The 27,367-nt window shown below is 40.0% G+C and overlaps 1 protein-coding gene across 1 annotated transcript in view; it reads left to right on the forward strand.

Moving 5' to 3' along the window:
* Positions 1-27,367, forward strand: part of ALK (ALK receptor tyrosine kinase) — a 220,891-nt gene that overhangs the window by 123,311 nt on the left and 70,213 nt on the right. Inside the window, exon 6 of the mRNA XM_066314448.1 lies at positions 22,768-22,899. Within this exon, the coding sequence (XP_066170545.1) occupies positions 22,768-22,899 (132 nt within the window). The remainder of the gene's footprint in view (positions 1-22,767; positions 22,900-27,367) is intronic.

Below are 27,367 nucleotides of genomic sequence, written 5' to 3' on the forward strand. Positions count from 1 at the left end.
TCTAGCAACTGTGTCTTCTCACTGTAAAAAAATTAAACATACATTTCGAACTGAAGCCCTATGTGACACACAGCTCATTTAGACGTTAATAATTAATTGAAAAAAATTTGTATAACATTTGAGTAATTTTCATTCAGGTGAAATTGCAAGATATTTACAGAAGTTTTATTAAACCACTAGATTAATTGTGACAATAGTTTGTGTTTCGTTATTTGCTTGGCTATATTTATGGGATGGAGGAGAGAAGGTACAAACCTTTAGTAGAATCAAACATGTCATCATATATGGTCTGGAGATCCACCTCAGTCCAGAAATTTAGGGGAACAGGTGAACAGAACAATGAACAGTCAGTATTTTGTCATTGTTATAAAACTGAAAAATAAACATGATTTAAACAAGAAAAGTAATCATAATTTCAGAAGTAGCTGTCTCTATCTGATGTTTAGGATTAATATTTACCATAATAGTACTTGGCCTATCCAGGTAGTTTTTGTGTAGAAGAATCTGGATAGTTTCCTTTGGCATTAATGCCATAGTTACAAACCTTACCAAGCCAGAGAAAAGGTCCAGAGCTAATTGAAACCAGGAGGATTATTCAGTATGTTGGTATTATGTTTCTTCATTTAAAAAATAAAATTAGCCAGATTGGCTGCATTTTCTATCCAGTGGCCTGTGCTATTTATACAGTTCAGCTGGTGTGGTTTTCCCGTGAGTCTAATTTCACTAAATAGACTTTTGGAAAAGCCTTACTATTTTAAGAATATTTGTTTCCAAACGCTTTGGCGACCATCTTCTTCCCTATTCACCTCTGCTCCCTCATGAGCAACGACTGACTATTCTGACTTCAGCTTGTGTGCCAAAAACTGTCTCTAACCTGCTTGTGTTTTAATCCTGTAGAGATCTCGTGTTGGAGAAAATACTGCTTTGCAGATAAGGGTGGTGGCTGTAGTGAAGTTAAATCATTTTAAAGTCATTCTAAAGTGAAAGTTATTTCACTTGTGGTTTGTGCCTATTTAAGTAAAATAAATTTAATGAACTTGTTATGGGGCTTATCTTTGTTTTTACTTTCATCTTTTTAAAATGAAGTTATTGTAACGCTAGGAATAAAAAAAATTAGGCAAATTTGGTTTTAATACTGCTTCCAGAAGAGGCACAGTAACTCAATTAGTGGTCGAGTAGCTTCTTGCAATAATGAATTAGTGATTATGCGTTTCTGTTACTGGCTGTGAACACCTACTTCTTGCAGAGCCAGATGTAGACAGTGGTGGTGATGTTGAATAATTTAATCTATTTAGAACCTTCATGCACTCATCAAAGGAGCAGCATGGGGGAAGCAAACCTGAACATCTAGAGAATCTGGGTTTTGTAGGTCTGCCATGCCAGTTTGGTGATGAATGGGACAGAATGTCCTATTGTTTTATTTAGTAATCAACTAGCCATAGTTTTGGGGTTGTAAGATCTGGAGGAGGGGAGATATAAAGAAATGTTTTAGGTGGTGTAATAGTGCACTTAAACTCATCTTTAAAATAGACATTTTGATGTGGAAGGCAGAAGGGCTTGAATCTGCCACAGCAGCTCCAAATGCGTGTGCCTTACCAGAGTGAGCAGGTTTATCCTCTCTAACACAGGAAAGGTTAGGTGACTTGGATTAAGAAACACAACTGAGAAATCTCAGCCTTTAAAATCCAAAGCCTTAACAGTCTGAAGAGAAAGACCTGCTCATAAGAAGTACTGGGAACTGCTCAGGAGACTTTGCAAATATTGGCACTTGTGGGTCTTAAGTACTTTTTAACACCTTGAAGAATTGGCCAATACATTATATTTTTAATGCTGTATATGATTTTTATCCTGACCTTCTCCTTTAATTAAGGCTTATTTCAACAGGGGAGCCATTGATTCAGTGAAAGAAAATGAACTCTGTAATCTGCTTTCCCCAAATTGAACTTATTTTTATTACTATTAATTGCTGCCACTTACTACTTGTGATGTTTTAACTGCTTGGATTTATTGAAACAATCATAGGATTTGCTATTATCACATGAGAAATGGTAAGGACAATGATGATTTACAGATGACCCGATGATTTTAAACCAGTATTACTCCAGATTCAAAGATTTATGCAATCTGACTCTACTATGTAAGTAGATGACAATCTCACTCTCCTTTTTCTCTCTGTAATAAACCCCAAAAGGCTGCTAGCCTGTAACAGTGGGCATGGAGATCCTTGATTTTGCAAAAGAAAGAGTCAGGGATAGTTTTGCTCTGAGTTTTGGTTTATATCCATAAAGTTCCCTGTTGGCTGTAGGAAAGTTTTGCTGGGTCAAATAGGACTGGTGTTTGGAGTTGTTAAGACATGACTATGCAACTTGCCTCATGTTTGTGAAGAATTGCAGTGGTCTTTGTGAAGAACTGAGAGACAGGGGGGAAGCTTAGAGAGTCAGAACAGAAGAGGGAGATGATCGGGCAGAAAGGAAATGAGTCAGATAGACTGAGTCAGCAAAAGGAGAGAAACAGAATCCCAGAATTGTTCAGGTTGGAAGGGACCTTAAAGATCATCTAATTCCAACCCCTCTGCCATGGATAGGGACACTTCCCACTAGACCAGGGTACTCAAGGCCAACTTGGTCCTAAATACTTCCAGGAATGGGGCAACCACAGCTTCTCTGAGCAACCTGTTCCAGTGCATCACCACAGTGGAGAATTTCTTCCTAATACCAGGCCTGAACATTCTCTCTCTCAGTTTGAAGCCGTTCCCACTTGTCCTGTCACTACATACTCCTGTGAAAAGTGTCTGTCCACCTTTCTTGTAGAATCTGTTCAGGTAATAGAGAGAGGGAGAGATGGTGATAAACCACTAACGCTGAAAAGAAACGACAGGATATCAGGCAGGAATTAATTGGTCTAGATGGTGGAAATGATTAAAAAGTTTGACCAGTTAGAAAGTGATTGGAAGAAACATTTACAATCCAATTAATTAACTGGAGCAATCAAGCTTAATCAGATAGTCACTCAATCAACCAGAATGAACTAACTGGTGGATAATCTGTTGAACCGGCAAAGAAACCAAGTGAGGGAAATGCAGTGAATTGTCAAAATTTAATGAAGTGCACAAGAATTAATCCATTAACTTTTAAAATTATCAAAAGCAAAGATAAATATGTAGGATCTGTATGTTCACATGGAAACTAGTCCCTTTTTGTGGCACATCTCACCAGAGCCTCAGCAGCATCAATGAGCAGAATAGGCTTTGGAAGATGAAGAACAAGAACGAGGAGAAGACTGCACAATAAGGAAAGAAGATATTCTGTGCTTGCTTGAAAATGAAATAATGCCAACAGCAAGAATCTTATTTTTTTGAAAGCCTGCTTAAGTGTCACACAAATATAAATGGTGGCTACTGAGGTGGTTACCAGTTCTCTGTAGTAGTACAATGCATATGAGATTGGAAAAAAAAGGTGTAATTCCTCCTCTTTCTTCACAGGGCAGAGTCCTTTAGATTTTGGCTCAGGGCACTGCTATAGCTCAGGGTTTATCCTCTGAAATGTTCAAATCCAGATTGGTTTTTGTGCCTGAGGGGTCTCACTGTTACTCTGCCCCAGTTGTGCTATAAAACCCTGTTCAGCTCTTCCCTCTTTTTGTCCAAAGCCTTCCCTTTTCTGGCTCAGGAGCCCTGCTTGCTTTGTCCTGCTGTTCTGTTTCTGCCAGGTCTACTGCAGACAGCTTTCTGAACAAACCAGTTACTAAATCAACCCAGGGGCATGTTTTGTTACAATCCTTCTGTGTCCAGTGTGGGAGAGGTGTGGCACCTTGGTGCCAACTCTGATGGATACAGTGACACTCTGCCCTAGAACAACTGAAACCGAAAAGCCTCGACCTTGTAATTCCAAATTAGATCTATAAGCCCTAAATAGAAATGACAACTGAATAAAACTACTGCATTGGGGGTTTTGTCCCCTGAAAAGTTAAAGAATCTGTAAAGGGGGACTGAAGTTTTCTTGAAAAGCACTCTTTCAACAAGTGAAAGTCCTTTATGCTGTATTTGGAAACTCACAACCAGTGGCTCCCCATCAGTTGCAATCAGTATCATTAAACCTGTATGTTGCAACTCATTTGCTCTGGAGTTGTGAAAAACGTGGGGAGAGGGAGGAATGTTTAAAAGCTGCCAAGTGACTTGGGAGCACAAATTAATGGGAACCACACTCCTTAGTCCCCTAGGAGTTCTCAAAAATGCCATCATTACTGCCTGGCACTGAGGCATGCCTTCCATCATGAGGATGAGAAGGGAGGCAGCTTTACCAAGTGCCTCCATAAATGAGGTGTACAGGGCTTTTATGAATTGAGCCTTTGAAAGCCCTGCTAGCAAGGCTTATTGATCCAGAAGTCACACATGGATGGCAAGATCTTAAATTGCAGTCAGTTTTTATTACATGAAAGAAATTCTGAGAATATACCTTTTCACCTCCCTCTCTTTTTAAAATTACTGCCTGCTGAAGTTTTCTATAACTGGGAGGTTGCAAGCAATTAAATGAGTCAGCTGGATCCTGGGTCCAATTCGAGACTGAAGTGTACTGCTCTTGGAACATGATTGATGGAGTATCAGTGAATTCATAAGCATAGGAAGAGGTTTGGAAGTGTTTTTCAGATCTACAAGGAAATATAATTTAGTCAACTCTGTAAGAAACATTTATCATGTTCCAAAAATATCATCAGTGGTAGATCTTTCATTTGGCGTGAATACAGATCGACAATGCAGCTATTTGGACCTAAAAACTTTGAGAGCTAAGAAGCAATCTGTCTGGTTCTGTGAGATGATGAGTTGTGCCATACTGGGATCTTTTTGGTTATTTTGGTGGAATTGTGTGCACCATAATCCAGAGTAAGCAATTACTTCGACTATAGAATATTCACTGCACTTAAGCCCAAATTATGGACTAGATTTTTAAAACATCCTTTAGAGCTGTAAGCAACAACTGCATAAATCCAGCATCAGGTTACGTGGTTAAAAAAAAACAAAATTCAATATTTCAGTAATGTTATCAGTGTTGCTATTGATTTCTAAAAGGACACAAAGACACTGTTGTCTCTTTAGGTGCTGCATGGAATAACAATGTATGTAGACATGTTTGTGAACATCAGTTAATGAAACCATAACAAAAAGAAAGCAGTTGAAAAGTGCAGAAACATTAGGTGCAAAGTTTTGGCAACAGTGTTAACTCAGCCCTCTTGTGTACTCTTATTGTACACATCAGTAACAAAACAGTAGCAAAATGACTCACCTGTCTGCAAAAATTGCCAAGGGGCTTAGACGGCCGAGTAAAGGAAGTATTTCTTGCATGGGAGCTATTTTCCAAAGCAAAGGAAGTGAGTAACTATACAGTTACTTGTGAGGAGTTGCTGCCAGTGAAATTACTAAAGTACATTGCACGTCATCCCAATAATTGTTGGCTCCTCGGCTGTTTGCATCAGCTGAAGATCTGCCCCTATATATTTATCAAAGCTTTTGAAAAAGGAGAAGCCTTACAAGAGGTTTGATAGCAACAGTGCTGATTTGGACTTGAGTTTCTTCGTCATTGCTTGTGTCTTCAAGTCAAGAGAAGAGTTAGGCTTTAGTTACAGCTGTTCTTTTACTGCTTTTACTTTTTTACTGTTGTTTTACTTGTAGAGGAGGCTGAAGCTGACACAGGATTTGCAATTATACATATTACAGTACCATTATATCAATTTCTTTAAATTAATGACTGGTTAAGACAACTGAGAAATACAAATAATTTGTTCTGTGTTGGGAAAGTTCTACTCCAAGAGATGTTTGTGCTGCTCATGTTTGCAGAGTGCTTTCCATGGTCTTCCGTGTTTGTGTTGTCTTTTGTTTTCTTCTGACTTCATCTTTGGTTCACCTTTAGCTTTCTCTGTTCCCAAGTGAAATCAGACAATTCCTCTCATTTGGACAAGCGTAATTCTCTTTAGTCATAAAACATTCCTGCCTATGTAATCTAATCACAAAACCTTTAGGGCAATTTTTATTCCATTATAAGTTTATATTGTAGCAAGTAGTCTTTATCTTAATTGTTGATTCATAGAATGTGGACTAATTTGTGGCTTCGTGTAGCTCCCCTCAAATTATAATAAATGTGCTTCTTCTTGCTGCTTCTGTTCCTAGCAGTACTAGGCACCAGTAGTAATGCATTACAGTTGTCTTTCTCAGAACATTTCTCCCTGCTTCATATTACTTTTTTTGTTTTCAAGTAAAGAGTGCCTTCCTTTCCTGGACGATTAGAGTAATTGCTGAAATGAAACTGAAGTGTCATGAAAAGGCAGATGCCACCGAATGTTAATCAATCATGCAAAATACCTCTTCCTGTAGTGCAAGCCCACCATGATACTGTTCTGTAAAGACTGCAGGAGAATTTTTATTATGGTTTCCACTTATTCATATTGCTATACCATCTCAAAACAGTAGTCTCAGATGAAATGACAAGTTTCTTTTCCAGTTTACAGAGCAAGCAATGGACTTGTCCCTTTCTCCGTATTTCTTTATCTTAATATCATATAGGTGACCTTTTTTTAGTACCTCTACGTTCTGCTGATGCTGCCTGCTTTTTTCAGTGTTTGAACAAAGGCCAGAAAATATTTTCTGTGGATAAAAGAAAAAAAGAAATTCTTCCTCTAAACTCCAACTTGCAAAGCTAATTCAGTTTGTAATTCTAAGTCTAGACCTCAACTGAGGTGTCAGGGAATAAAATCTGTATAATAAACCAGTCATCTAATTCACAATATCACAAAATTCAATCTCCCTAGGCAAGATTTAGTTCAGACATTCAGGTGCTTTGTTGTATGAAGGTAGACAAGATGGTATTCATCTTTTGTGACTTCAGCTATCTGAAAGTTAGGCATCATGTCAAAGCTGGTCTCTAGGGTCCCTCTGTAGTCAACAGAGAGAAAAAGAGGTACTTCTGAGGGCAATTCATTCCACCTTTAACATCATCACATCATCAGAGTGTCAGAAAGGGGACAATGCTTTGGTTGAAGAATTGTTGTCTGGGATTTCTAACAGCACTATCCTTTTAAAGCCACTGGGTGCTTTAATACCTGTAATCTATAAAGTCTGCCCACCACTTCCTCTCTTGTGAATGAATAGGGTCAGGCAAGGAATCTTTAACAAACACATTCTCTATTGAACATTCTCAACACTCGCTGGTTACCATGCCAGATCAATCATTTTAGAGTAATTATTTTGCAGGAGTTTATTCAGAGTCTCTTAGAATAAACCCTGAAAAAAATTAAATTACTGTTGAGTGCAAGATTTATGGGGCTATCCAGGCATACTTTACAAAACCAGCATTACCAAAACAAGCTTCATTCATGCAGCTTTTACAGGCTGCTTCCAGTCAGACCTAGAAGCTTCTCTGCACTGGGAAACCTGCGTGAATTATAAACCAGAAATCAGCCCTGTCTTCTTCAGGCTTTCTGGATATTTTATGAATGGGCTAGAAAAGAAAACATATTTCAAAAAAAACCCAACAGACACAGTTCTTTCACAGGGAAGAACATTCAGATGCAGAAGTGGTTAGTGAACAGTAAAGTGGTTGTTGGTAGCAGCAGAGCTAGAACCTAGAGCTTTCTTAAGGAGTCCTGTGTAGATCATATTTGAGGCCTCAATGAAGGCTTTTTGAAAAATCTACATAAATTGAGTTGCAATTGGAGATTGGCTCCCATGCTGCTTTCCAAAGAGTGGTAATAGAAGATCCACATGAATTTTTCACTTACTTCCTTACCAGGAGGTGCAATTTCTTCTATTGCATTATCTTGTTTATTTTTATTACCCTTGTGAATGACTCTGTCGCTTCTGTTTAAGCAGAAGCAGTAACTCAATCCCTTAATACAGCCTTAAACAACATTGCTTCTAAATGAGGTTAAGATCTATATTATATGCAGCATTTGTCTTCAACCTTAATTCAGCCTGCTTCTGAAAGGATATCTTGTTACATACAGGAGTAGGTAATTTCAGGTCCAGTTCCTGGTAATCATTGAGTTCTAGACCAAATTTCAACTGACAGGACTTCTTAGGCATGATGCACTGTTAAGATGCATGTCAGAGAATTTCTGTTCCATTATATTAATGTAATCAATGTTTCTTCTTTACCAGAAAAATTTAAACCAAAGTTTTCTACTGAAGAGAAAACTGCACCAAGTGTGGTGTTCTTCGGGGCTTTTTGTTACATGACCATTCTGTTTTAATAATATTAAATACTATTTTTAAAAAAGCTTTACTAATTTCCTGTTCATAACCCTTTTATTTCCATCTTTGATTTAAAGAGAAGTCCCTCTTGTGCAGTTCTAAATTGAGACATAGTTTCCTTGGAGCTTGACCATACTTGCAGTTTCTTTTTTCCCCATTCCCCTAGGTTTAGAAGGAGACTTGATCTGAATATCTCAGACAAAGACCAAACTGTGTTTGAGTTTTCCCAAAGCTGCAAAGGTAATGGGAGTTAGCAGCCTGATGTTCCACAGTATGCCCACTTCAGAAAAGGGAAAGGGAAATAGTCCCTCTTCCACAAAGTGCTTTGCATGGGCTAGTAAGAACATGATCACATACCAGAATTCTCTCTCATATTAGAATGATGGTTTTTGAAAGGGACTAGAGAACAGCCTTTCAGTGGGTCACATGAGTCTGGGAGATGCTTCAACGCAGCCCAGAGAGCAGCTGTCACTTGGAAATGAGAGAGGGTCACATAAAATCCTTGAGTAGGTAAGAATTGTACTGGTGTCACCTGTCTGACTTTGCCTGAAATAAATTAGGGTGTACTTGCACATGCTGCTTGATCAGCGGATCAGGAGGGAGAGCAGTGGTGAACAGATGGAGGCAATAACCTCTCCTGCCAATGCAGCTGGGGAAGGATGCCTACCTGCAACCAGAGGGACTTACCTGTACCACAGCTACAAATAACTCCAGGATCTCACCATGGTCTGCTTTAAGTCATTAGTGCTGACAGCTGTGAGCTGAAGTGTTGTTGCTAAGGCTGGAGCCTTGCAGTGCCAGGGATTTGTGGAGGGGGGGTACCCTCACCTTGTGAATTTGAGACAGTGTAGTCGAAACTACTTGGATCTGTTGACTCACAGTGAGTAACATCCATAGAAAAGCATAAGAGACAGACTCTGCCTTGTTTGCAGCACTTGGGCCAAATACTCAGATCTCAGCACCTTCTGTAGCATTTCTTGCTGCAATTTCTTCAAGGAGCTCTGTATTTTATCAAGTATCTATAAGACTCAGAGAGAGGTCTTTCATGAGAGCACCACTTTTGAGAAATAAATTGTGTTTGTATAGCATCTCTTTACCTTCAAACGTGTCCATTTAAAAGATGTTTGGGTCCACACTTGGTGCTGTTAAGTTTGTTTTGCTGTTTTTCACTATAATGAAAAGCAATTTCCACTTGGATTTTGGAAATCTGAGCAGTTCTAATAGTATGAAGTAACTTTGATCAGGAATTGAAAGTGTATTTTCATAATCTCATCCTAAAACTGTAACAGATATTCAGTGCTTCATCTACAGAAAATTTAATAACTTAGCCGGCATCAAAAATTGTTTGACACCACATATACATTGCTGAGTGAAGGTAGTGATTTATAACATTGCATGAGAGATGTTAGTATCTAATTTACTGCATTAATCAGTGAATGCCAAATCAGTTTGCAGATTGCATGTAGATCAGTTTAATCTGTCATCTTAATTGTCAGTGAAATTTTTAATGTTGAGTTTACTTTAACTGTTTTCCATGCTGCCTCTCACTGAGATGGAAATAGCAGTATAATAACTCTACAGTGCCCGCATGAGACTGTGCAGGCCTCCTGGCTGGTTTTTTGCTACTTTCCACATCTGAGGTTCCCTCAGCTAAACCTGAGTTTTGCTAATATTTGCATGGTTTGATGTGTGCCAGATGGAGAGAACACTGTCAGCCCTGTCAGTGCAAATACGGTAAAAAGTTGTCTCTTTGGTGCTCTGAGTGAGGAGATTTCAGGGGATAGGACCCAGCTGAAATGACCCAGAGCTTTCTCAGACAGATGCTGCATTAGCATGTGGCAATGACTCCAGTGATTCTGTCACCCTCCTGCTTGCGATTAGCATTTGGTGACACACTCAGTGTCACCTTCCACTTGAGAGCCTCCATGGTGTCACACAGGGTAAGCAGCAGGTTCATTTTTATTCTAGCTCGTTAAAAAAGCAACATGGTGGCATGTTGGGAAAGATGGGACAGGAAGGGCTTGTGGATATGATTGTCTGGTAAGAAATACTGGAGATGTAAAATCTGTGAGTGAAATAGAAATGAAATAGCTTTGAGATGTAGGCATGGCAGGCAGGAAGATGGAGATAACTGGAGATTGGTTGAAGGACAAAAAACAAAAGGACCCAAGAATGCAGCCCCTCTCCACTCTGCCAAGGCATCAAGGAAAAAGTAGATCAGAAGAGTAGACTTTAGAGTTTAGAATATAGGATGATAGGGTAATTTAGGAGTTCTCAGAGGTTGCATGCAAAGTTTGTAGGTTTTGTATCTTGTGCTGGTTGGTCACTGTAAATTAGAACATTCAACACAAAAGGAAATACAGTGTGTTGGAACGAGGTCCTTATTCTCTTCCTCTTCTTGCTCTTTTTTCTTCTTGCCTCTTGGCCCCTTCTCTTGCCTGCTCTCTCCCTCTGCTTCTTCTACCTCCCTCTCTCCTCCCGCCCTGACCCCGGCACTCTTCTTACCTCTCTTATCCCTCTTGGCTTTTTTACCTCCCTTACCTCACACCCCTTTCTCTCTCCCTCTCTCTTTGGGGCTTCCCTTCAGCCGAGGCTGGTGGCTGACAGCAGCCCTCTTTACCCACAACCCTTGCAATAAAACCACGTGTTTCTAGAATATCTCAGGTCAGCAGAGTTCCTTGTCCCTGCCGTCCTCGGATGCCCCTACAGTGGCACAAAACTATGCAAAGTGCAAACTTAATATGTGTTTTGGCAAAACAAAACAAAAAAATTAATGGAAGAAACCGAGTTTTCACACCTTTTCCCTGGACTCCAGGAGGTTTTTTTATTGGAAAATATGTTAAAAGGCATAAAGAAAGCATGAAATAGATGAACTGAGAAAAAAAATTTGAACAATAGCAAGTTTCCTGAAGCTAACCAATGTTTTATTTCAGGTCAAATAAAATCTTCTGAAGTACTGCTGAGCAAACAGTTTCCTCTACAGGGGATATTTTCATTTTAGATAGCTCTTAAAAATGAGAATTTTTTTTCTGTGGAAAAAAAATTATGCTATTCTACAAAGTAGCAAGGCCATATATTCCCCACAAAATGGGTTTTTAGGCTTTTTTTTTTTTTTCTGTCACAGCAAAAAGAGACTTATTCAAGGCCTTTGTCAAGCAAAGAGGCTCAACCAAGGTCACAGCAGAAGAACTATTTTGGAAATCCTGACCACCAGATTCCTAGTTTGGTAGGCAGCATTTTTGGAGGTAGCAGTGCAAGGCCCCTGCACACACAGATGGAGTCTGGTTTAAGGACCTCAACAAATGATGCTGGGCTGCTGTGTTTGGGTTGTTTGTGCTTGGTCCTTGATTTTTTAAATTCTTTTTTCGTTTCATTGAGTACCAGGAATAGGATAGCAGGCTTTTTATTTCCAAGAGTACCCTGGATGACTGATACCTTGGATTTGGCACCCTCTCTTTGCCAGGTCTCAGTTCCCTTAGCTGACCTACTACTCTGCTGAACAGAGAATGCAGCTGCTCCTGTGGGCCCAGAGGCCTCTGAGCTTTCTGACTCTGTCACCACCCATGGGACCTTGGATCATTGATTTTATCCACATTAGATGCCAGGGCAAGGCACTTTTATCATCTTTGTGACACCTCATTGACAGACTGTTTAAAATTATATTGCTCACTAAAAAGCAGCAGTAATGACCTGTGAGATGGGAGGGAAGGAAGGGCATGGTCCAAGTGGAGTTGAGGGCTTTTGTTGTAACTGCAGCTGCACAAGAGTCCTACTGCTGCCTCTCAAGAGATCCTGGAAAAGGAGGCAAGGCATTTTTTGTGGTGTAAAGAGTAGGGCAGTTGATTTTGTTGCTGGTATTTTAGTAAACTTTCTGTATGAAGATTCCCAGTGTCCTACGGGTTGCCTTTCTGGCTTTGAGATACTGCAATGATGTAAGCCATAGACAATCTTTATGGCTGGTGAACTGCATCCACATCCCATTAAGTTAAAGCCCTGGGAGAGCTGGAAGTCAGGTATTTTAACTATTCTATTTGTAAAAAATATATAGTGGACATATAAAACCTTTGCACTCGGTATAACTTTACTGTGGCTCAGAGAGGACCATGGGCAGCTTAAGGTGAATGGAAGTACAGATACAGTGACAAATGGGGCAGAGTAAAAAACAGGAAGAGTGTCTGTCCCCTGCAGTGGTTGCCCTTGTCCAGATAGCCACTGCCAGAGAGAATTCCTAATGAAATGTCTACGGAAGTTAATGGTTACTTGGTCTTTTAAATTGGTACTACAACATCAAATGTAGACACATATAAAGTAGCTTCTAGGTCTCCCCTAGCCTAGTTTATGGCCAAAAGAAAGTTTGGTGGTTCTTTTTTTCCTTATTCAGTGCATTTGTGCACTTTGTACTGTCAAATGAGTCCTGTCCAGTACAGCTTTCTTACTGTAACCCTCTCCTAAACTGTCTTTTTTGCCAATACCTTCTTTGAAACTGCACCATGACCCAGTGGATGTTTGGTGAAGTGTATACATAATTTCGTTGCTTCCTGTAGCTAGTAAATTGGTTTATATTTCTCTTTTTTTAGTTCCTGGCACACCTAATTATTTTTTGATTGCCAGTCATTTGGAATACTGTGTATGGCCGGGTATTCAAGGGTGTTCTACTACCCCTGCCTGCCACAAGACCAGATTAAGCCCATTTATTCCAGTGGGGCTAGCATTTTGTATTCTTTCTTTCTTTCTTTTTTTTTTTTTTTTTTTTTTTTTTTTTTCTGAAGTGTTTATGTTTGCTAGGACTTGATGAAGAGCTGCATGTCCTCCTAATTCTTTGTTTTGTATAACGAATTGTTGAGCAGTTGGAAAGGATTTGCCCGCCAGGAAGAGGTACATTTGCATTTTATAAATAGATTTATCTAAAGTCAACAAGGTGTTATGCTTTGCTGAAACCCACCCAGCTGGGAGGAGCATTTTACATAATAACGGCAGTAGCAAGTTTGGGAGAATTTAATACTACTGCTGACAGTAATTAAGTGATTAATTAATGTCCAACTGAATCAGTTAGTGAAGTGGGGGGAAAACAAGTTGGAAAAATCTTGAAGGGGAGCTTGCACTCAATAGAAAGCTTATTGACAAAGAGGATATAAAGGGATATTTTGGGTAAACATACTCTTTGTGGTGCCAAATTTAAAGATGACAACTGCTAAGAAAATGACTGTTCATCCTGAGTAATTGTATAAAATCTCCTGAGAGTTGTTTGCACAATCTATTCATTGAAGGGTAAAGGTCTTAGAAAAAACCTGGAGTCAGAGAGAGAGGGAGAAGTCATAGTTTGTCTCCTTGATCTGTCTTTACTCATGGCAGCAGTCTGTTAAAATTCTTATCCCTGTATTTAAAATCAATTTAAAAGCCATTTTAATATTATTTAACTACCCCACTCTTGGTCTAACTGCTCTACTGGAACTGGCTGTCCACAGGCAACTCAGCCTCAGGGCATGATTTGTCTCTGTACCGATTATGGTCAACTCTTGCTATCCTCTCTGCATCTCCTTAAACTTTTGGCAAGTTATCTCAGGTGGAAAGCATTAACCAAAGAGTCTTTGAGCATGCCACAAAAGAGTAGGGAGTCTGCCTGAAACCAGGGTGGTGATGTTGGAATTGTAGAGTTGTCCCTTCTTCCATTTTTCCCTGATATCTTCAGTATGTACCTTGGCTTACACAAAGATAATCATTTTGTTATTCACTGACATCTAGTTTTTGTAGTAAGCTTTCCAAATTTCCCTAAGTTTCGTGCATGTTCATAAGTTTTGTGCATGTTCAGACATTAATGGAGGTCCTTGGGCAGAGATGTGAACTTCCAGATGGAGTCCTTCTCCAGGCTCTTTTTTGATGTTGAGGGCCACTGACCTTCAGCAGCTTTGCTGCTGGGATAATGTCGTTGAAGCATAGCAAGGCCTTGAAGCACAGCCTGGAACACAAGTGCACAGAGCCGTGCTGCCCCTCCGTCCCTCTGGACTGGCTTCAGAGCACTGAGATGTTGGCAGTTGTTGGTGCATCCAGCTGGAAGAGTCACCCGGGAGTCACTGCATCCATAACTTCCTGCTGTTCAGCCATGTGTGGAGGTAGGGTGACACCAAGTTTCCTTTTGCTTTCCCAGAACTAAACGCTGGAAGCATCAATGCACATTTAGTCCCACCCCGTGGCAAACCTGTTGTGTGTAGCTACTGCTCTCCCTCACAGCAAGAGTTCAAGTGCAGTTTCACTTTGCTTATCGTTTGTGGGTTTGAGGTATCATTGCTCACTTTTCAAACAAAGTGGAAATCAGCTGCTTGATGACAATTTGTTGTCTTCACACAACTGCAGAAGCTGGCACAGTGGAAGTATCTCCACAGGAAACTTCCTTCCCCAGGCAAGCTTCTGCTTCTACCTGAAACAACAATTGATCTTCCAGTGTGGGGCCACTGTTTTGCACAGTAAGGGATTGGTTGTGGTCTGAGGATGAGTCCCTGCACTCTGCTGAGAGGGACCACAAGTGTATGCTGAGGGTTGTGCTGATTTGTGGTATTCCACCCACCACCCCCAGCAACCCATCTATAGTAAGGAAAAAAAAAACCTTAATACTGCTGACAGCTAAAGCAGAGAGACTGCTTAAAACATTTAGAGAAAGAGAATTGCATATTAGAAATGAAAAATCTCATTCCTATCTAAAATGCTGTTTGAATACAGTTAAGTGTCATACCTTTATTCGTATTTTTCATGACCAGGCATATGAATATACCTTTGTTGTTAACTGGATTGGCAATACTAAAAGAGAGCTTGCTGAGATGCTGCTATTGCAGGGTTGAGAGAGAGGTTATATCTGACCTGTGTGGAGTCAGCTCTTGATGAGCCATGAAAATATTATCCAATCTCTTCTTTTTCCTTGAATCTGGACATCTTCAGCCCAGTTGGTACAGGAAGCAGCAGGAGTCCAAGAGAGAGTCTGGTTTGGGCAATTTACAAGCTCATTTATGTGATTGAAATTGATTGACAAGTACCTCAGTTTCCTCATCTTTAAAAAGTTATTGATGTTGTTGGTTTTCTTGCTGTGCTGCTTTTAAGAACCAAGAATTGAAAAAAATCTGTGTAATGTGGTAGTGTTTGTTGTGCTTGGAACTGCAGAACTGGAAGAAGCAAAGATAATACTTACTTTAATAATTGAAAATGGATTTGAACTAAGCCTCCTAAGAAGCAAAAGGTGGAAAATTACATGTATTTCCTATCTAATCAGCTCTTACAGTTTCCCTGAGAGGCACACATGAGGTTTGGAAGTGTAATTTTCATGTCTTTTCTCCAGCAGCCTTGTTTTATTTCCCATTCAGTTCCATGTCTGATGCTGAGGTAGGGCCTGTGCTAAATCTGCTCCTGTTGTCTGTAAATAAGCTTAGAGTTCTTAACCACCTCATGATTTTGTCAGCGCCTGCTGCATGTGGCAAGCAGCATTTGTCTTTCAGTGAGCCAGCAATCAGTCTGATGGTGTTTCCCATGGAAAAGATTGCTCCCTGATAGGAACTGGTCTCCCAGCCTATTCAGACCCAGAAAACTCTGATGGGAATAGCAGAGCTAATAATAGAAGTTGGACCTTTTTATTTTCCCTCTGCAAGGTATGAGTTTTGGAATTTTCACAGGAAGTCACAGAGAAGAGCTTTTTGGCCGTAGTTTTTGTGGGGATTTTTTGTGAGGTTTTTTTTTTAACCAGTAGCTTACTGTTACAAATATGGAGTATTCATTTGTTTTAGGAGAAACATGTAACCTAAGGGAGAGGGTTTTCCATTGATTTTTTTTTTTTTTTACTCTCACGAAGATGCAAAGGTACCTTGAAAGATGCAGTTGTAGCCAAGAGAAAAGGGCAACAAACAACAAATGCAGCCTGATATTGAAACAAGGGCAATGAAAAGCAACCAAGAGAAATGAGATTTGAGATTTTAATAAAATTACTCTATCCCACTGGATTATTCTAAGTCAGAATGTTCATATTTACGGATGAAAGCCTTAAAGATCTACTGTGTTAGATGAAATTTTAAAAAGGTCCAATTACTATGTACGCACAGTATTTCATACAATAAGTATTCTCTGTCTCTTTTGGCCCTTTTCAATTTAGTAGATGCCACAGAATATGTAGGTATCACTGTATGATGGAAAATCACAGTCTCATTATCAAGTTCATTGATGCTGTTCACTTGTTTACTGTTAATTTTCGGATGTGCAGTTGGAGCTGCTGTTGATTGGTAGCATGTGTTACTGTGATTCCTAACAAAAAAAAAAAAAAAAAAAAAAAAAAAAAACCACCCATCAAACAAAAAAACCCCACCACCCCCCAAAAAAGACAGGCAGATTTTGTGCAAGATTAATAGGGGAAAACATTATCATGTCATTTACTGCACTCAACAATTTTTTGTTGTCTCAGGAAGAACTATGAAGGCCCTCAGCCAACTTTCCTAATTGAAAATTGAGAAAGTGTGAAATCTATCTAACTTTCTCTTTCCACATACTTAAAAAACTGTAATGAAATAAGGAAGCTGTTTTTCCTCTGTAAATTCAGGGAAGATACATCACACCAAGACTATTGTTGAAAAGTCATTCAGTCAAAAGGTAGGAAAAGCAACTAGACTGGTCAAAAACTTTTCTGAGAGAACACTGGGGGCCTGGATAGTCTGCTGCACAACTCTGGAGAGAGCTCTTGCTACTGCAATGTGGCAGTGAGCAAGTGCCAGCTCCTCAGGTGTGCTGAGAGCTCTCTTCTGTGTAAGCAATCCTGCTGGCATTAGGCAATGCTGAAGGAGCAGATGTTTAAAATTTGTATACTAAACACAGCATCCCTACTTTGAAGCAGCAGAAAGGGAAAGCACATTAGAACTGAGCTGACTGAACTACTGGCATGAATGTGTTCCAAGGCAGTAAGTTCCCTCTTGAGTTTCCTGCCCAGCGTTTTATTTTTGTCTTAATTCAGGTGTTTTCAAATTCCTGGGGTTTATGACAGTATTACTCATGTGTTGAAACCTCTAAAGTCAGTTTTCTAACCTAGAATTGGTTTGAATCTTTTGTTCTGTGAGAACTTTGGGCATTTTTATTTTCTGGTTAGATCCATTTTGAAATGTTGACATTGTCTTTGAGATGAAAATTCTGTCTCTGCGTTGCTCTAATGAGCAAGTTTTCTCTTCTTGAAGCAGCTCACTGTGGGAATGCTGCACCCCTAGTGTGCAGGACAGGGGGTGCTCTCTCAATGGGGAGCTTTTTGCTGCCCTCTGTCCTGCCTTCATCAAAGATATGTTATTTTATACTGTGAATTATTCAAGCTGCACTGTGAAGGCACAGTAAATAATTTCCTTACACGTTTTTTCATGCCTGTTATCACAGCATCTTAGTTCCTTACAGATGTTAATGAAATGAACATCACAGAACTCTTGTGATGAGTTTATTCCCATTTATGTTTAGGAAGTGAAGAAAGAAGATTAAAAGCTGTTTATGTAACTGAAAAAATGGGTGAGCTTTGAGGCATTTACAAACATGGGCTGTTCTTTCTGCCTATAGCAGGCAGTCTAATAAAAAAGAGAACACTTCCTCCTGCAATTGACAAGTAACAGTTACAATGCTGTTACAAATATTAAAGTCAGAAATTATGAAGTGTTGACCAATTTTGACCAGCCTTTTTTTTTTTTTTTTTTTTTTTTTTTAAATAGCATTTTTTGAGGACCATGTGGTTTCCAAGTATTTCTCTCACTGGTCTCATTTGCAGCTGCAACTACTTGGGTTCCTTGCTGATCTGGATACAGGTGTCCTGGGGTGGGTGGCTGGAAAATGAGAGCAGTGTAACTTGCTGTGAGAGTTCTGATTTATGTGATCTGCTCTGCATCATGTGGAGTTCAATGGCCATTTGCCAAAGATGGCTTTGCTCCCCTCAAACACGAACTTACCTTTCACTTCTCTCGCGTTCCTCCTTCTTTTCATACCTTCCAACTTCTCTAATTGTCAAAGCATGGATATTAGTGACTTGCATCAACAGTAAATTTACTTTGTCCTGGAATATGGCTATCCTCAGCACAAAGTGAGCAGCAGCCTTTGAATGGAGATAAAGAGTCAGGAAATACGTAGCCATCAGAAATAGCAAGTAATGGAAAAAATCAAAAATCAATAATCCCCCAAATTCTCACTTATCCTGTTAAAGCTAGACAGCAGCTTTTCTGTTTTCTCACAACCTTTCAATCCCCCAAGTAACATTGTTGTAAATACCTGAGTCAAAGCTTTGAACTCAAGCAAAAGGAGAGGCTGGTGAAATTGAAAAGTTAATGACAAATACTTGTGGCAGACACATCATCAACAAGGTTGTGCAATCCCAGATTTTTAGTGACGTTTAGTGGCGGCATATTAAGCTGAAGCGCTAGCCCATTGGAAAATGTTTTTTAAGAGTTGTAATCAAATAGGAGGAAACATTCTATCTTTTGAGAGGTGACACATATGGTTAGATAAACCGGGAGGACTTCCATGGGTAGGTATATTTGCTACATATATGCAATTAAAAATGGAAATTTTTCATATTGTGGTCATTTAGGCTCTTGCCTTGAGAGTCACTGAAATAAACTCGACTCTGTACAATGGGGCTCCTCAAGGATAGCCCAGAGAGAAGCTGCTTGATGGTAAAATGTGACAAGGCTGTACCTTTATCCCAGGTCTTTGGAATTTTTGCAGAGTACAAATGAGACAATATTTAAATAGCAACCAAGTACTGTCCTATTAAGCTCTTCTGTTTTAATGTGTGCTCAGCAGGAGTGCTTCACCTGACTGTGTTTGTCCCAAAAGCTTTTGGTAGAATTAAAAATTATGGTCTAAGAAGTAGAATGTAGCATGTGAAGGTATAATTATGTTCAGCTTCATTAAACCCTGCATGATAATTAGCAGCGTAGTTGGTTTGCCAGATAAGAGATATTTTTGTGGATGCCTGCAGGAATTTCTTCCATCCCACCTGGCCAAGTGTGGTGGCAGGAAGGCAGTTTCTTGTTTTACAGTGATCAAACACCACAATCCTCAGAGGTTTCTCAGAGACAGACTCACCAGAGCTTGTCAGCACACTGTGATTTCTCTCCTGGTCAAGGGACAGGGAATGAGAGAAGAGGAAACCCAAGTCAGAGAAAATCTGTTGAGAACTGAAATACATCCCCTTGAGTCCCACAGTGTGAGCACTAGGTTGCTGATCCTGCATAAGCTAAACCACATGATTTTCCTTTTTTCATCCTGATATACGGAAACCAAGTCCAAAAGCACGGGCAGTAAGGATCCCAGGCTGTCATTTGTGTCCAGAGTCTGGTACTGCATTTGAACACTGCCAGGGCTGAACTGTGTTGAGAAGCAGGACCTGTGAGGTACAAAGTCAGAACTTGTTCCCCAAGGAGTTGTTTCTACTTTCAATTTAGAGCCTGAAATGCCATTTATTTAGTGTTGCTGTTTAAATAATGATTTATAAGCCTCCAAGCCAGCCGTGGTACAGCTTAATTACTGCTGTAATTTATGGATGCCACTGGCTACATAAACACTGCTGTAAATATAAAGGATGTCTCCCACAAATTTTGCTCTGATACTTATTTGATACCATTCATTTTCCTTTCCTAACACATCTTCTGTGTGAGTTGAGGCCGCTTCACTCAGCAATCCAGGTCATTCTCGTTCACTTTGCCAGGAGTAATTTGGTCTGGGAACTGAAAAGATCAAAGGCCTGTTTTTCTTGCAAAGTATTTTAATTAAAATTTGAGTTTCCTTGAGCTTGGATGCAAACATCTGCATTAAGTGGCCCATTAAAAGGATTATTTGTATTTGGGCTTTTTTTGGTTATCTGTTTGTTTTACTAGTTAATCATCTCCTTTCTCCAATTCATTTTGCCTTTGTGCTCACAGTAAGCAAGCAAACAAGATGGGAATAAATCATGCACTGTAACAGAGCCCAGCCATTCCCCAGGCTGCAGCTTCGCTATTTGTGTTCTCTAACCTATACAAGGAGCACGTATATATTGGTCTAATGCAAATCTGAGCTAATTCAAGCCCCGTCTCCACAGAGATGAATGAGCATGCAAATCTGCTGCTTTGTTTTGGAGGAATAGCTCCTGGAATTGCCTGATTCCCAGTTGCAACTGACATATTTCAAAATCTACAGTCGGTTGGCTTTGGGAGATTTGTACCCCTAGGCTGCAGCAAAAAAACACCTGGGAAGATAAGTAGGTTCTCTTGAATGCCTTGGTTCCGTTATAATTAGTGTTAATGCAGTTGTGTGCTTGGAAAAGTGAGTGCCTTTAAAAAGTTGTAATGAATTGAGTAAACAGAACAACCCCATTGCCTACAATAACCACTCCACTGAATCTCTGTGTATCTCTGCAGCTGCTGAAATAAAACACGGACATTGCTGAAAAGATGGGAGATAAACTGAGTGGGACATGAAAGCTGGTACTAAACATGAGGTTCAAAACCATCTGTGGGGTAATTCTGAGAGACAAGGGTACTTCTAAATTTCAGTAGAACTTCACAATCTCTTAAGAGTGTCATGATGTTGCTAACTCATGGAAGTGCTCTGGGAGATGTCTCCTAACTTTTCCTCAGGTGGTACTTCCAGCAACAGGGTGCTGTTCAGGCTCATTACCTGCCCCTAGGAGAAGGGATCTACTCCTGAGTTACCAGAGTCCCTTCTTACAGTTTTGTAGTGCCCCTTTGCACACTGACCTGAGCCCCATGTGTCTGAATTGTGGCTTATGAAAAGCTTTGCACCTGACATAGGGAAGGCTCTCAGCAGTGTCTCTGAGAGTGCATTTTTTGTAGGAAGTTCAGCAAAGTCAAGGGAGATAACCATCTCACTGCCTCAAACCATTAACAAGCAGCCTACAGAAATTGTCAGCAGCCAGCTCCAAGTTACTTGGTCTGTTTTTCCTGCAAAGCTTCTCCTCTGTAGTCATGCCTTGACCTGGCCTGGAATACAAGGGCATTGTACAGCCTGTATGTGGCAAGCCAGAATTGCTCTAAGGAAGGGGAAAAATCGACCTGACAATAACCAAGAGCACCCTTTTCAGGATCCATCATCCTTTATTAATAAACTTTGGCATGTATTCCCCCTACTCCTGAATGATTTGCACCATAAAATAAGCTGGAAGAGAAATAGTGGTTGTTTTCCTACATGCTTCATTAATTTTTAGTTTTGGCAGGCAATATAAATAAAAATATCAAGTGCACATCTAATTGGATCGCCAGTGATTTCCAACTCCCTGGAGTACCAGAGAACATGATGTCGCTGCACTGTTTAGTGAGCACAGATGAGTTAGGCAAACAATGGCTCTCTCTGCCCAGAGGCTTTGGTTTAATCTGGAGCATTTACCCATTTAATATGAGACAGGGCAGTTAATGCTGCAATGGGGAATTCCTAGCACAGATCTCTCTGTTCTTCCAGCAGTGACTGGAAGCATGTCTTGGCAGATTCAGGAAGGTGTCAGGGAACTACATCCACGCTCAGATTTTTGTGGAAGGAGCCCTGGCATTTCTGAAGCTTAGATTCCTCCATACACACTGACTTCAGGATGTTACTGAAGTACTCCCTGCCTCCTTCACATGTCTGATCTAGACCATGGGCCTCTTAAAAAAAAAAAAAAAAAAAAAAAAAAAAGCCTTATCCTAAGTATCATCACAAAGGACTTGGGATGAGAGAATTCTTACAGTAAGGAAAATGATACCTGTCAGGCTACTTGATATCTGACTTCTCAGCTGTCAAGGGAATCAGGTGCCTCCAGAAAAGGATGGTTCTTAGGGAATATTACTCAGGATCATTTCTGAGTGGATGATACTGACCTCTAATTGTAATATTTGATGACCTCATTTCACAAGAGATAACTCCTTTGCACCTTGCTGGATGTCTTTTGCTGCTTCACACAGGTAAAATGAACTGGTGACTTCTGTCTCATGGTGGATGTAGTCTGCTGTGGGCTCTCTGACTCAAGGGAGTGCAGAATGCTGGAGCAGAAGTAGGCAGAGAAGAGAAAGAAAATTACAAGTAGAGATTGAACTGTTTTCTCTCCTGCAGAGAATATGACAACACAATACCCCCAAAGCAAAGGTATTGCATGTTGCCAGGAGAGCATGATGAAAGCTTGTGCTCTAACTCCTGTAGGCATGCTACTCCTGAACTGTCAGTCCTTCTGGACTGTCAGTGCAGCAGTAAATTCACACACAATTAAAAACCTATCATGTGTATTGTGTTGTTCTTGAGAAGTACCAGAGCAGGCTGCAGGATTTAAACCCTCCAGAGATCAAAGCTGCCTTCCATATTATAGCACCAGAAAGGCCTGGGGAAATGAAATTCTCTTTTAGGTGGACCATTATACGTTTGACAAGATTAAATAAGTTTTAAAAAAATAATCAAGTAAGCATTGAATTGAGAAGATTTCACAAGGTGTTCATCTCTTCAGTGTTATGCAGGATTCTATGGAAAGCAATTTGGTTGTCTGAAGTGTTTTTGTTGTTTTTTTTCTTTTGCTCTAGGATCTGCTTCTCTCTCAAAAATGGCTCTGGAGGGTTCCTTCAGCTGCTGGAATGGAACAGTGATCAGGCTGGGGCAGGCATGTGACTTCATTCAGGACTGCGCTGAGGGAGAAGATGAGGGAGATATGTGCAGTGAGTAAATCCTAACACCCAGGTTGTACCATCCTTTTCCAGAAGCATTGATTGGTTTGAACTTCAATGTTTGAGACTTTAGCACTAACAGACTCATTTGGTTCTATCAAAAGACCTGTATTCCCCCCTAACACATGCTATTTCTCTGGGTGTCTGCCTGGAGTACACGTTTTGATATTTCTGGGCTCACCTACATCAGTTCTGCAGCAGCTTCTTAACATGCTCTTGGTGCTTCATCTCTTCCAGTGTCCTGATCAAAAATGCAAAGAAAGTATAGCCTGAATAGCTAGATGCCTTACAGAATTATGAAATGTGTTGGAGCCTTTAATCAAAATGTAGTGCAGCATGTCGCAGAGGGAGAGGAAGGAGAAAACTTGTAAGATGAAAAATGAGTAGAGCCAGTAGCTTGTCTTTGACCAACTCCTGTGTCTTTGTAATTCCTCTGGTTTTCTACCTTCTCTTCAGGAGTCAATAGTCCAATAACATACAGCAGAAGACAGATAGCCTGAGTTTTCTAAGAACTTGCTGTGCCTGAGTACTTTCAAAAATGTGCTGTGGAACTCAGATACTTTAGGACCTTCCTTTAACTATCTTGAAGGTGCCTTATCACTTTTTCTATACCTCTGCACATTCTACCTCCAGCATCCTTCCATCTGCCAGCCTACAAAGAGTTAGGAGTGGTGGATTGTCGGCTCTATGGCTGTCCACAGGGCAAATATATAAAAAAAAATAAAAATATTGAGAGTTCATTATTCAAAGTGTATGTGCCACAGCTGATCTAGCCTGTGGGCTGTTACAATAGAATTGTGTTGATTTCATATGTAAAAAACATGTTTGCTGTTTCATGTTAAGCAAGAGCTTAACATGAGTGATATACAACTTCTAGCAGATTTCACTTCTTTTCTGCTAATAAAGAAATAAAGTTACAGACTTTACTGATGTGGAGAACATTGGTTTAACCTAGGATCACCTAGGAAACTAGTTAAAAGCTTGAAATTATATGCTTCTCCATCATTTTAGACATTGTTACAATTTGAAGTGATATTCTTTAATGACACACTCAGTGGACATTAAATTCACGGGAACAGTGTTAGCACTGTGGACTGGAAGCTTCTTAGACCCAATAATGCTTCATATTAGTAATATTGAAATATTATTTCCATCTAAGACCTTTAAAATGGAACTTTAAAACCTCAAAATGACAATTCTGTTGTGCTCTACTCTATAATTAAAAAGAAGGTTGAATGCATTTTCATTTCATTGGAAGTAGAGAACCATTATTTACCCTCAGCTGTATATTCAGACACACTTTGGTGCCTGTGTGCCATAAATGACTCTGCCTTGTGGGAGTAATCCTGTCTGTACTGGGGGGAAGAGCAGAGTTCAGAAGGTGGAGTTGTACCAGTGGTGGATGCAGGCTAAATGCCACCATGGGATGGGGCAGGCCTAGAGGAACATGCTTGCCTGTTAACTTCAGACACTGGGTGTGGTTGTGGTGAGTCTCTTGTTCATATTCACGTATCAGGAAGGTGACTCTGGTTTTCCCCCTTGCTGCCACCCTGTACCCCATGGTGAGCCCAGTGGAAAAGCAGCCAATGCCTCTCTGGCATATGTTATCCACAGGGCTTGGTTTGGTTGTCTTTTCTCCCTCCATTCATCTGTAGCTGCTTCCACGAGGCAATATGGCACTTGCAGCTGTGCTGGCATAAGAATGTGCTGAGAATGTCGGTGAGAAGATGTAAAAAGCAGAAAATATTTAGCCAGCTGTTCACCAGAGCATCACTCTCAGCTTGAGACCACAATGGCTTGCATTCACCCATAGGTACTGGAAATGAGAATTCTTACTTCCAGCCAAAAGGGCCAAAAACACTGTCTTCCACTCAAGGAACACAAAAGCATGGCTTGAGAGCCCAGGCTCTCTGAGCAAGAGCCCAGGCTATGGATATGCCTGTTTATCCACCTATAAGCCTGCTCAGTTCTATGGCTGGTCCTTCTTCTTTTGCTTGTTTTTGGAGCTGAATATTGTTGGCATAAGGTTTCTCACACAAAACAGAGAAGTGATCTAATGTTTGAAGCATCAGAAATATCTGCATGGCAGCCTAACACAAAACATATGTCATCTTTCAGCATTTTAGTTGTCATTTTACTCCTGAGCAACATGGATATTTTCATCTGCTTTTTGAAAGTGTGGTAGAAAGTAATTCAGATTTATCAGGCAGAGAAAAGGGTTTCCCAAATGGTTCTGCTTACACAAAAGAGCTGTCAGAAAAATATGAGCTATACTCAAAACTGAGGCAAAATGTTTTGAAAGTGCTATTATCAAAGGCTTCTGTCTTTGAGCTTCAAGGAGGTGTTGGAGTTTTTTGCCTTCCAAAGTCTTTTAGCTTTACAGGTACTAATTGGCTTTATTGTGATTTTAATTCTTTATTCCTAATAATTTGAATTTTGTTTCTGTCTTAGCTGAGAAAGGTCTCTCTACAGCCTGCTGTTTGCTAATATCTCTTTATTTATTAATGGCCAATGAAATGTCATGGTTCTCGTTCTGCTTTGCAACCAGCTAGTCTGTGTAGAAATTGCAAAATCAGAGAGGGATGACCCCTAGAGAAAAGCATGTTGCTGTTTGAGTCATAATCAGATATCCCTGCAGGAGTAAAAGACAGCTTCAAAGAGGCAGACGTGGGATGAGGTGCTGAGCTGCGCGTGTGTGCAGACATACAGATTCACCAGCCTGATGGGAGCGTCATGCTGGAAATTACTTTGCAGAGCGTACATTGCAGGCACACATTAATACTTCAGATAGCACTGGTGGTGTGTCACCGCTAGTAAAATCATGCCTTTCCAGAAACTACATGTGCCAGCCACCAATGGCAGGCTTTGAGTCTTGGTTTCTGCTGAAGTCATAAATTGAAAGATAGATTCTTCTATAAAAGTGCCTTTTAAAATGGTGTAATAGCTGGAGCTGGGTGCCTCCAAAGAGGGACCTTGAACAAAGAAGTTCCTGGTGGATTATACTCAAGCAGTCTGAATTCCCTAGCCTTCATGTGACTGTTGGAATCAGTTGTCCCCTATATGAGGCTCTGGGAGCTCTTCCCATTCTTCATTGTGTCCCTTGCTTGCCTCTAGGTAGGATGTTTCTTATTTCTAAGGTTGCAGCTTCTGTTAATGAATTCCTTATCTTCTGTCTTGAACCAGCTCTAGGGTTTTCTCATGTTTGACTGAGTGGAAAGTTCAGCATATCTGGTGAAAGTTCACAGCTTGTGCCTTAGGCTTCAGCAAATTTATCTATTAATGCTAAAGAACAAATTCTATATGAATAGTTTACCAAATCACTCAAAATATAGCGATAGAACTTACTGCAAAAAACTCCAACATATTTTCTCTTAATGTAGTAATCACATGGAATACACTTTGTGTGGTACAAGACAGACAGGAAAACTCAAATTATTTACTAACAAAGACAGGGCTCTGTTTTACAGAAAGGGTGAATTTGTTTTAGCAGTTTTGTACTTCTCTTTTTAGTTACCAGTATCTGGAGTTTTGGTTCAATAATCTTTCATTGCCAGGCAGCAAATCAGGGCAAAGGTTAAAACTTTACTGAAAAGGGATGCATAAAATTTTGGCTAGTCCAAAACTATTTTACTTTCTGTAACAAATTTAACAAAAAAAAAAAAAAAAAGTTGTCCTTGGAAAATATTGGTTAATCAGTCCAAGCATGTTAGGTAAGTAATGGATAGATTTTAAAAACTGTAACATTTTAAAAAATGGAGGTGCCAGTAGTATATTTGTTATCTAGACACCCAGAACTTAACAGGGTTCACTCAAGATACAATTAACCCAGGACTGGTTGTTCTGTGAATTTGAGCCCATATTTTCTATTTCCATAAAGAGTTTCCAAGTTTCTGGTCCAGTTCAGAAGAAACTGGATACCTAAATCTTTCCTGAGGTTGCACTTCCGCATTTTATGAATTTTGGCTGGAACAGGAAGTAATGTCCTCTTTATCTTTGAAATAAATCTCATAATCCCTGGGTTATAGGCTAATTTTCACTCTGCTTCGTTGAATATTTAAGGACGTTCAGCACCTTAGCAAGTGAGATCAGGAAGACAAGTGTCTGATTCCTGAGAGGAGGGACTCGTGCTGTGCCAGATGCTTGGAGGACTGCATGCACACAGCGGTCAAAAGACCAGATGGCAGCTAGAATAGGAACCTATAAAGTTTGATTTTCTGATAAGGTGGATGAGTGACCATAAAAGCATTGATAATCAATGCACAGGGGCCAGTTTCCTTTCCAGGCAAAAATAAGAGAAGAAACTGTGGGATTCATTTTTATCCAGGTACAGCCCAGCAGAGTCTTCCTGTAGGCAAAATGATGAAGTAGCAACCTGTTGCCATGCCATGCTATGCTTTTCAAACTCCTGTCTTGCATACACTAATCTTTCTGCTTCTTTCTTTATCAAAAGCTGTACTTA

This window comes from Sylvia atricapilla, chromosome 3 (genome assembly GCF_009819655.1).
Source record: "Sylvia atricapilla isolate bSylAtr1 chromosome 3, bSylAtr1.pri, whole genome shotgun sequence".
In the NCBI taxonomy this organism is placed as follows: Eukaryota; Metazoa; Chordata; class Aves; order Passeriformes; family Sylviidae; genus Sylvia; species Sylvia atricapilla.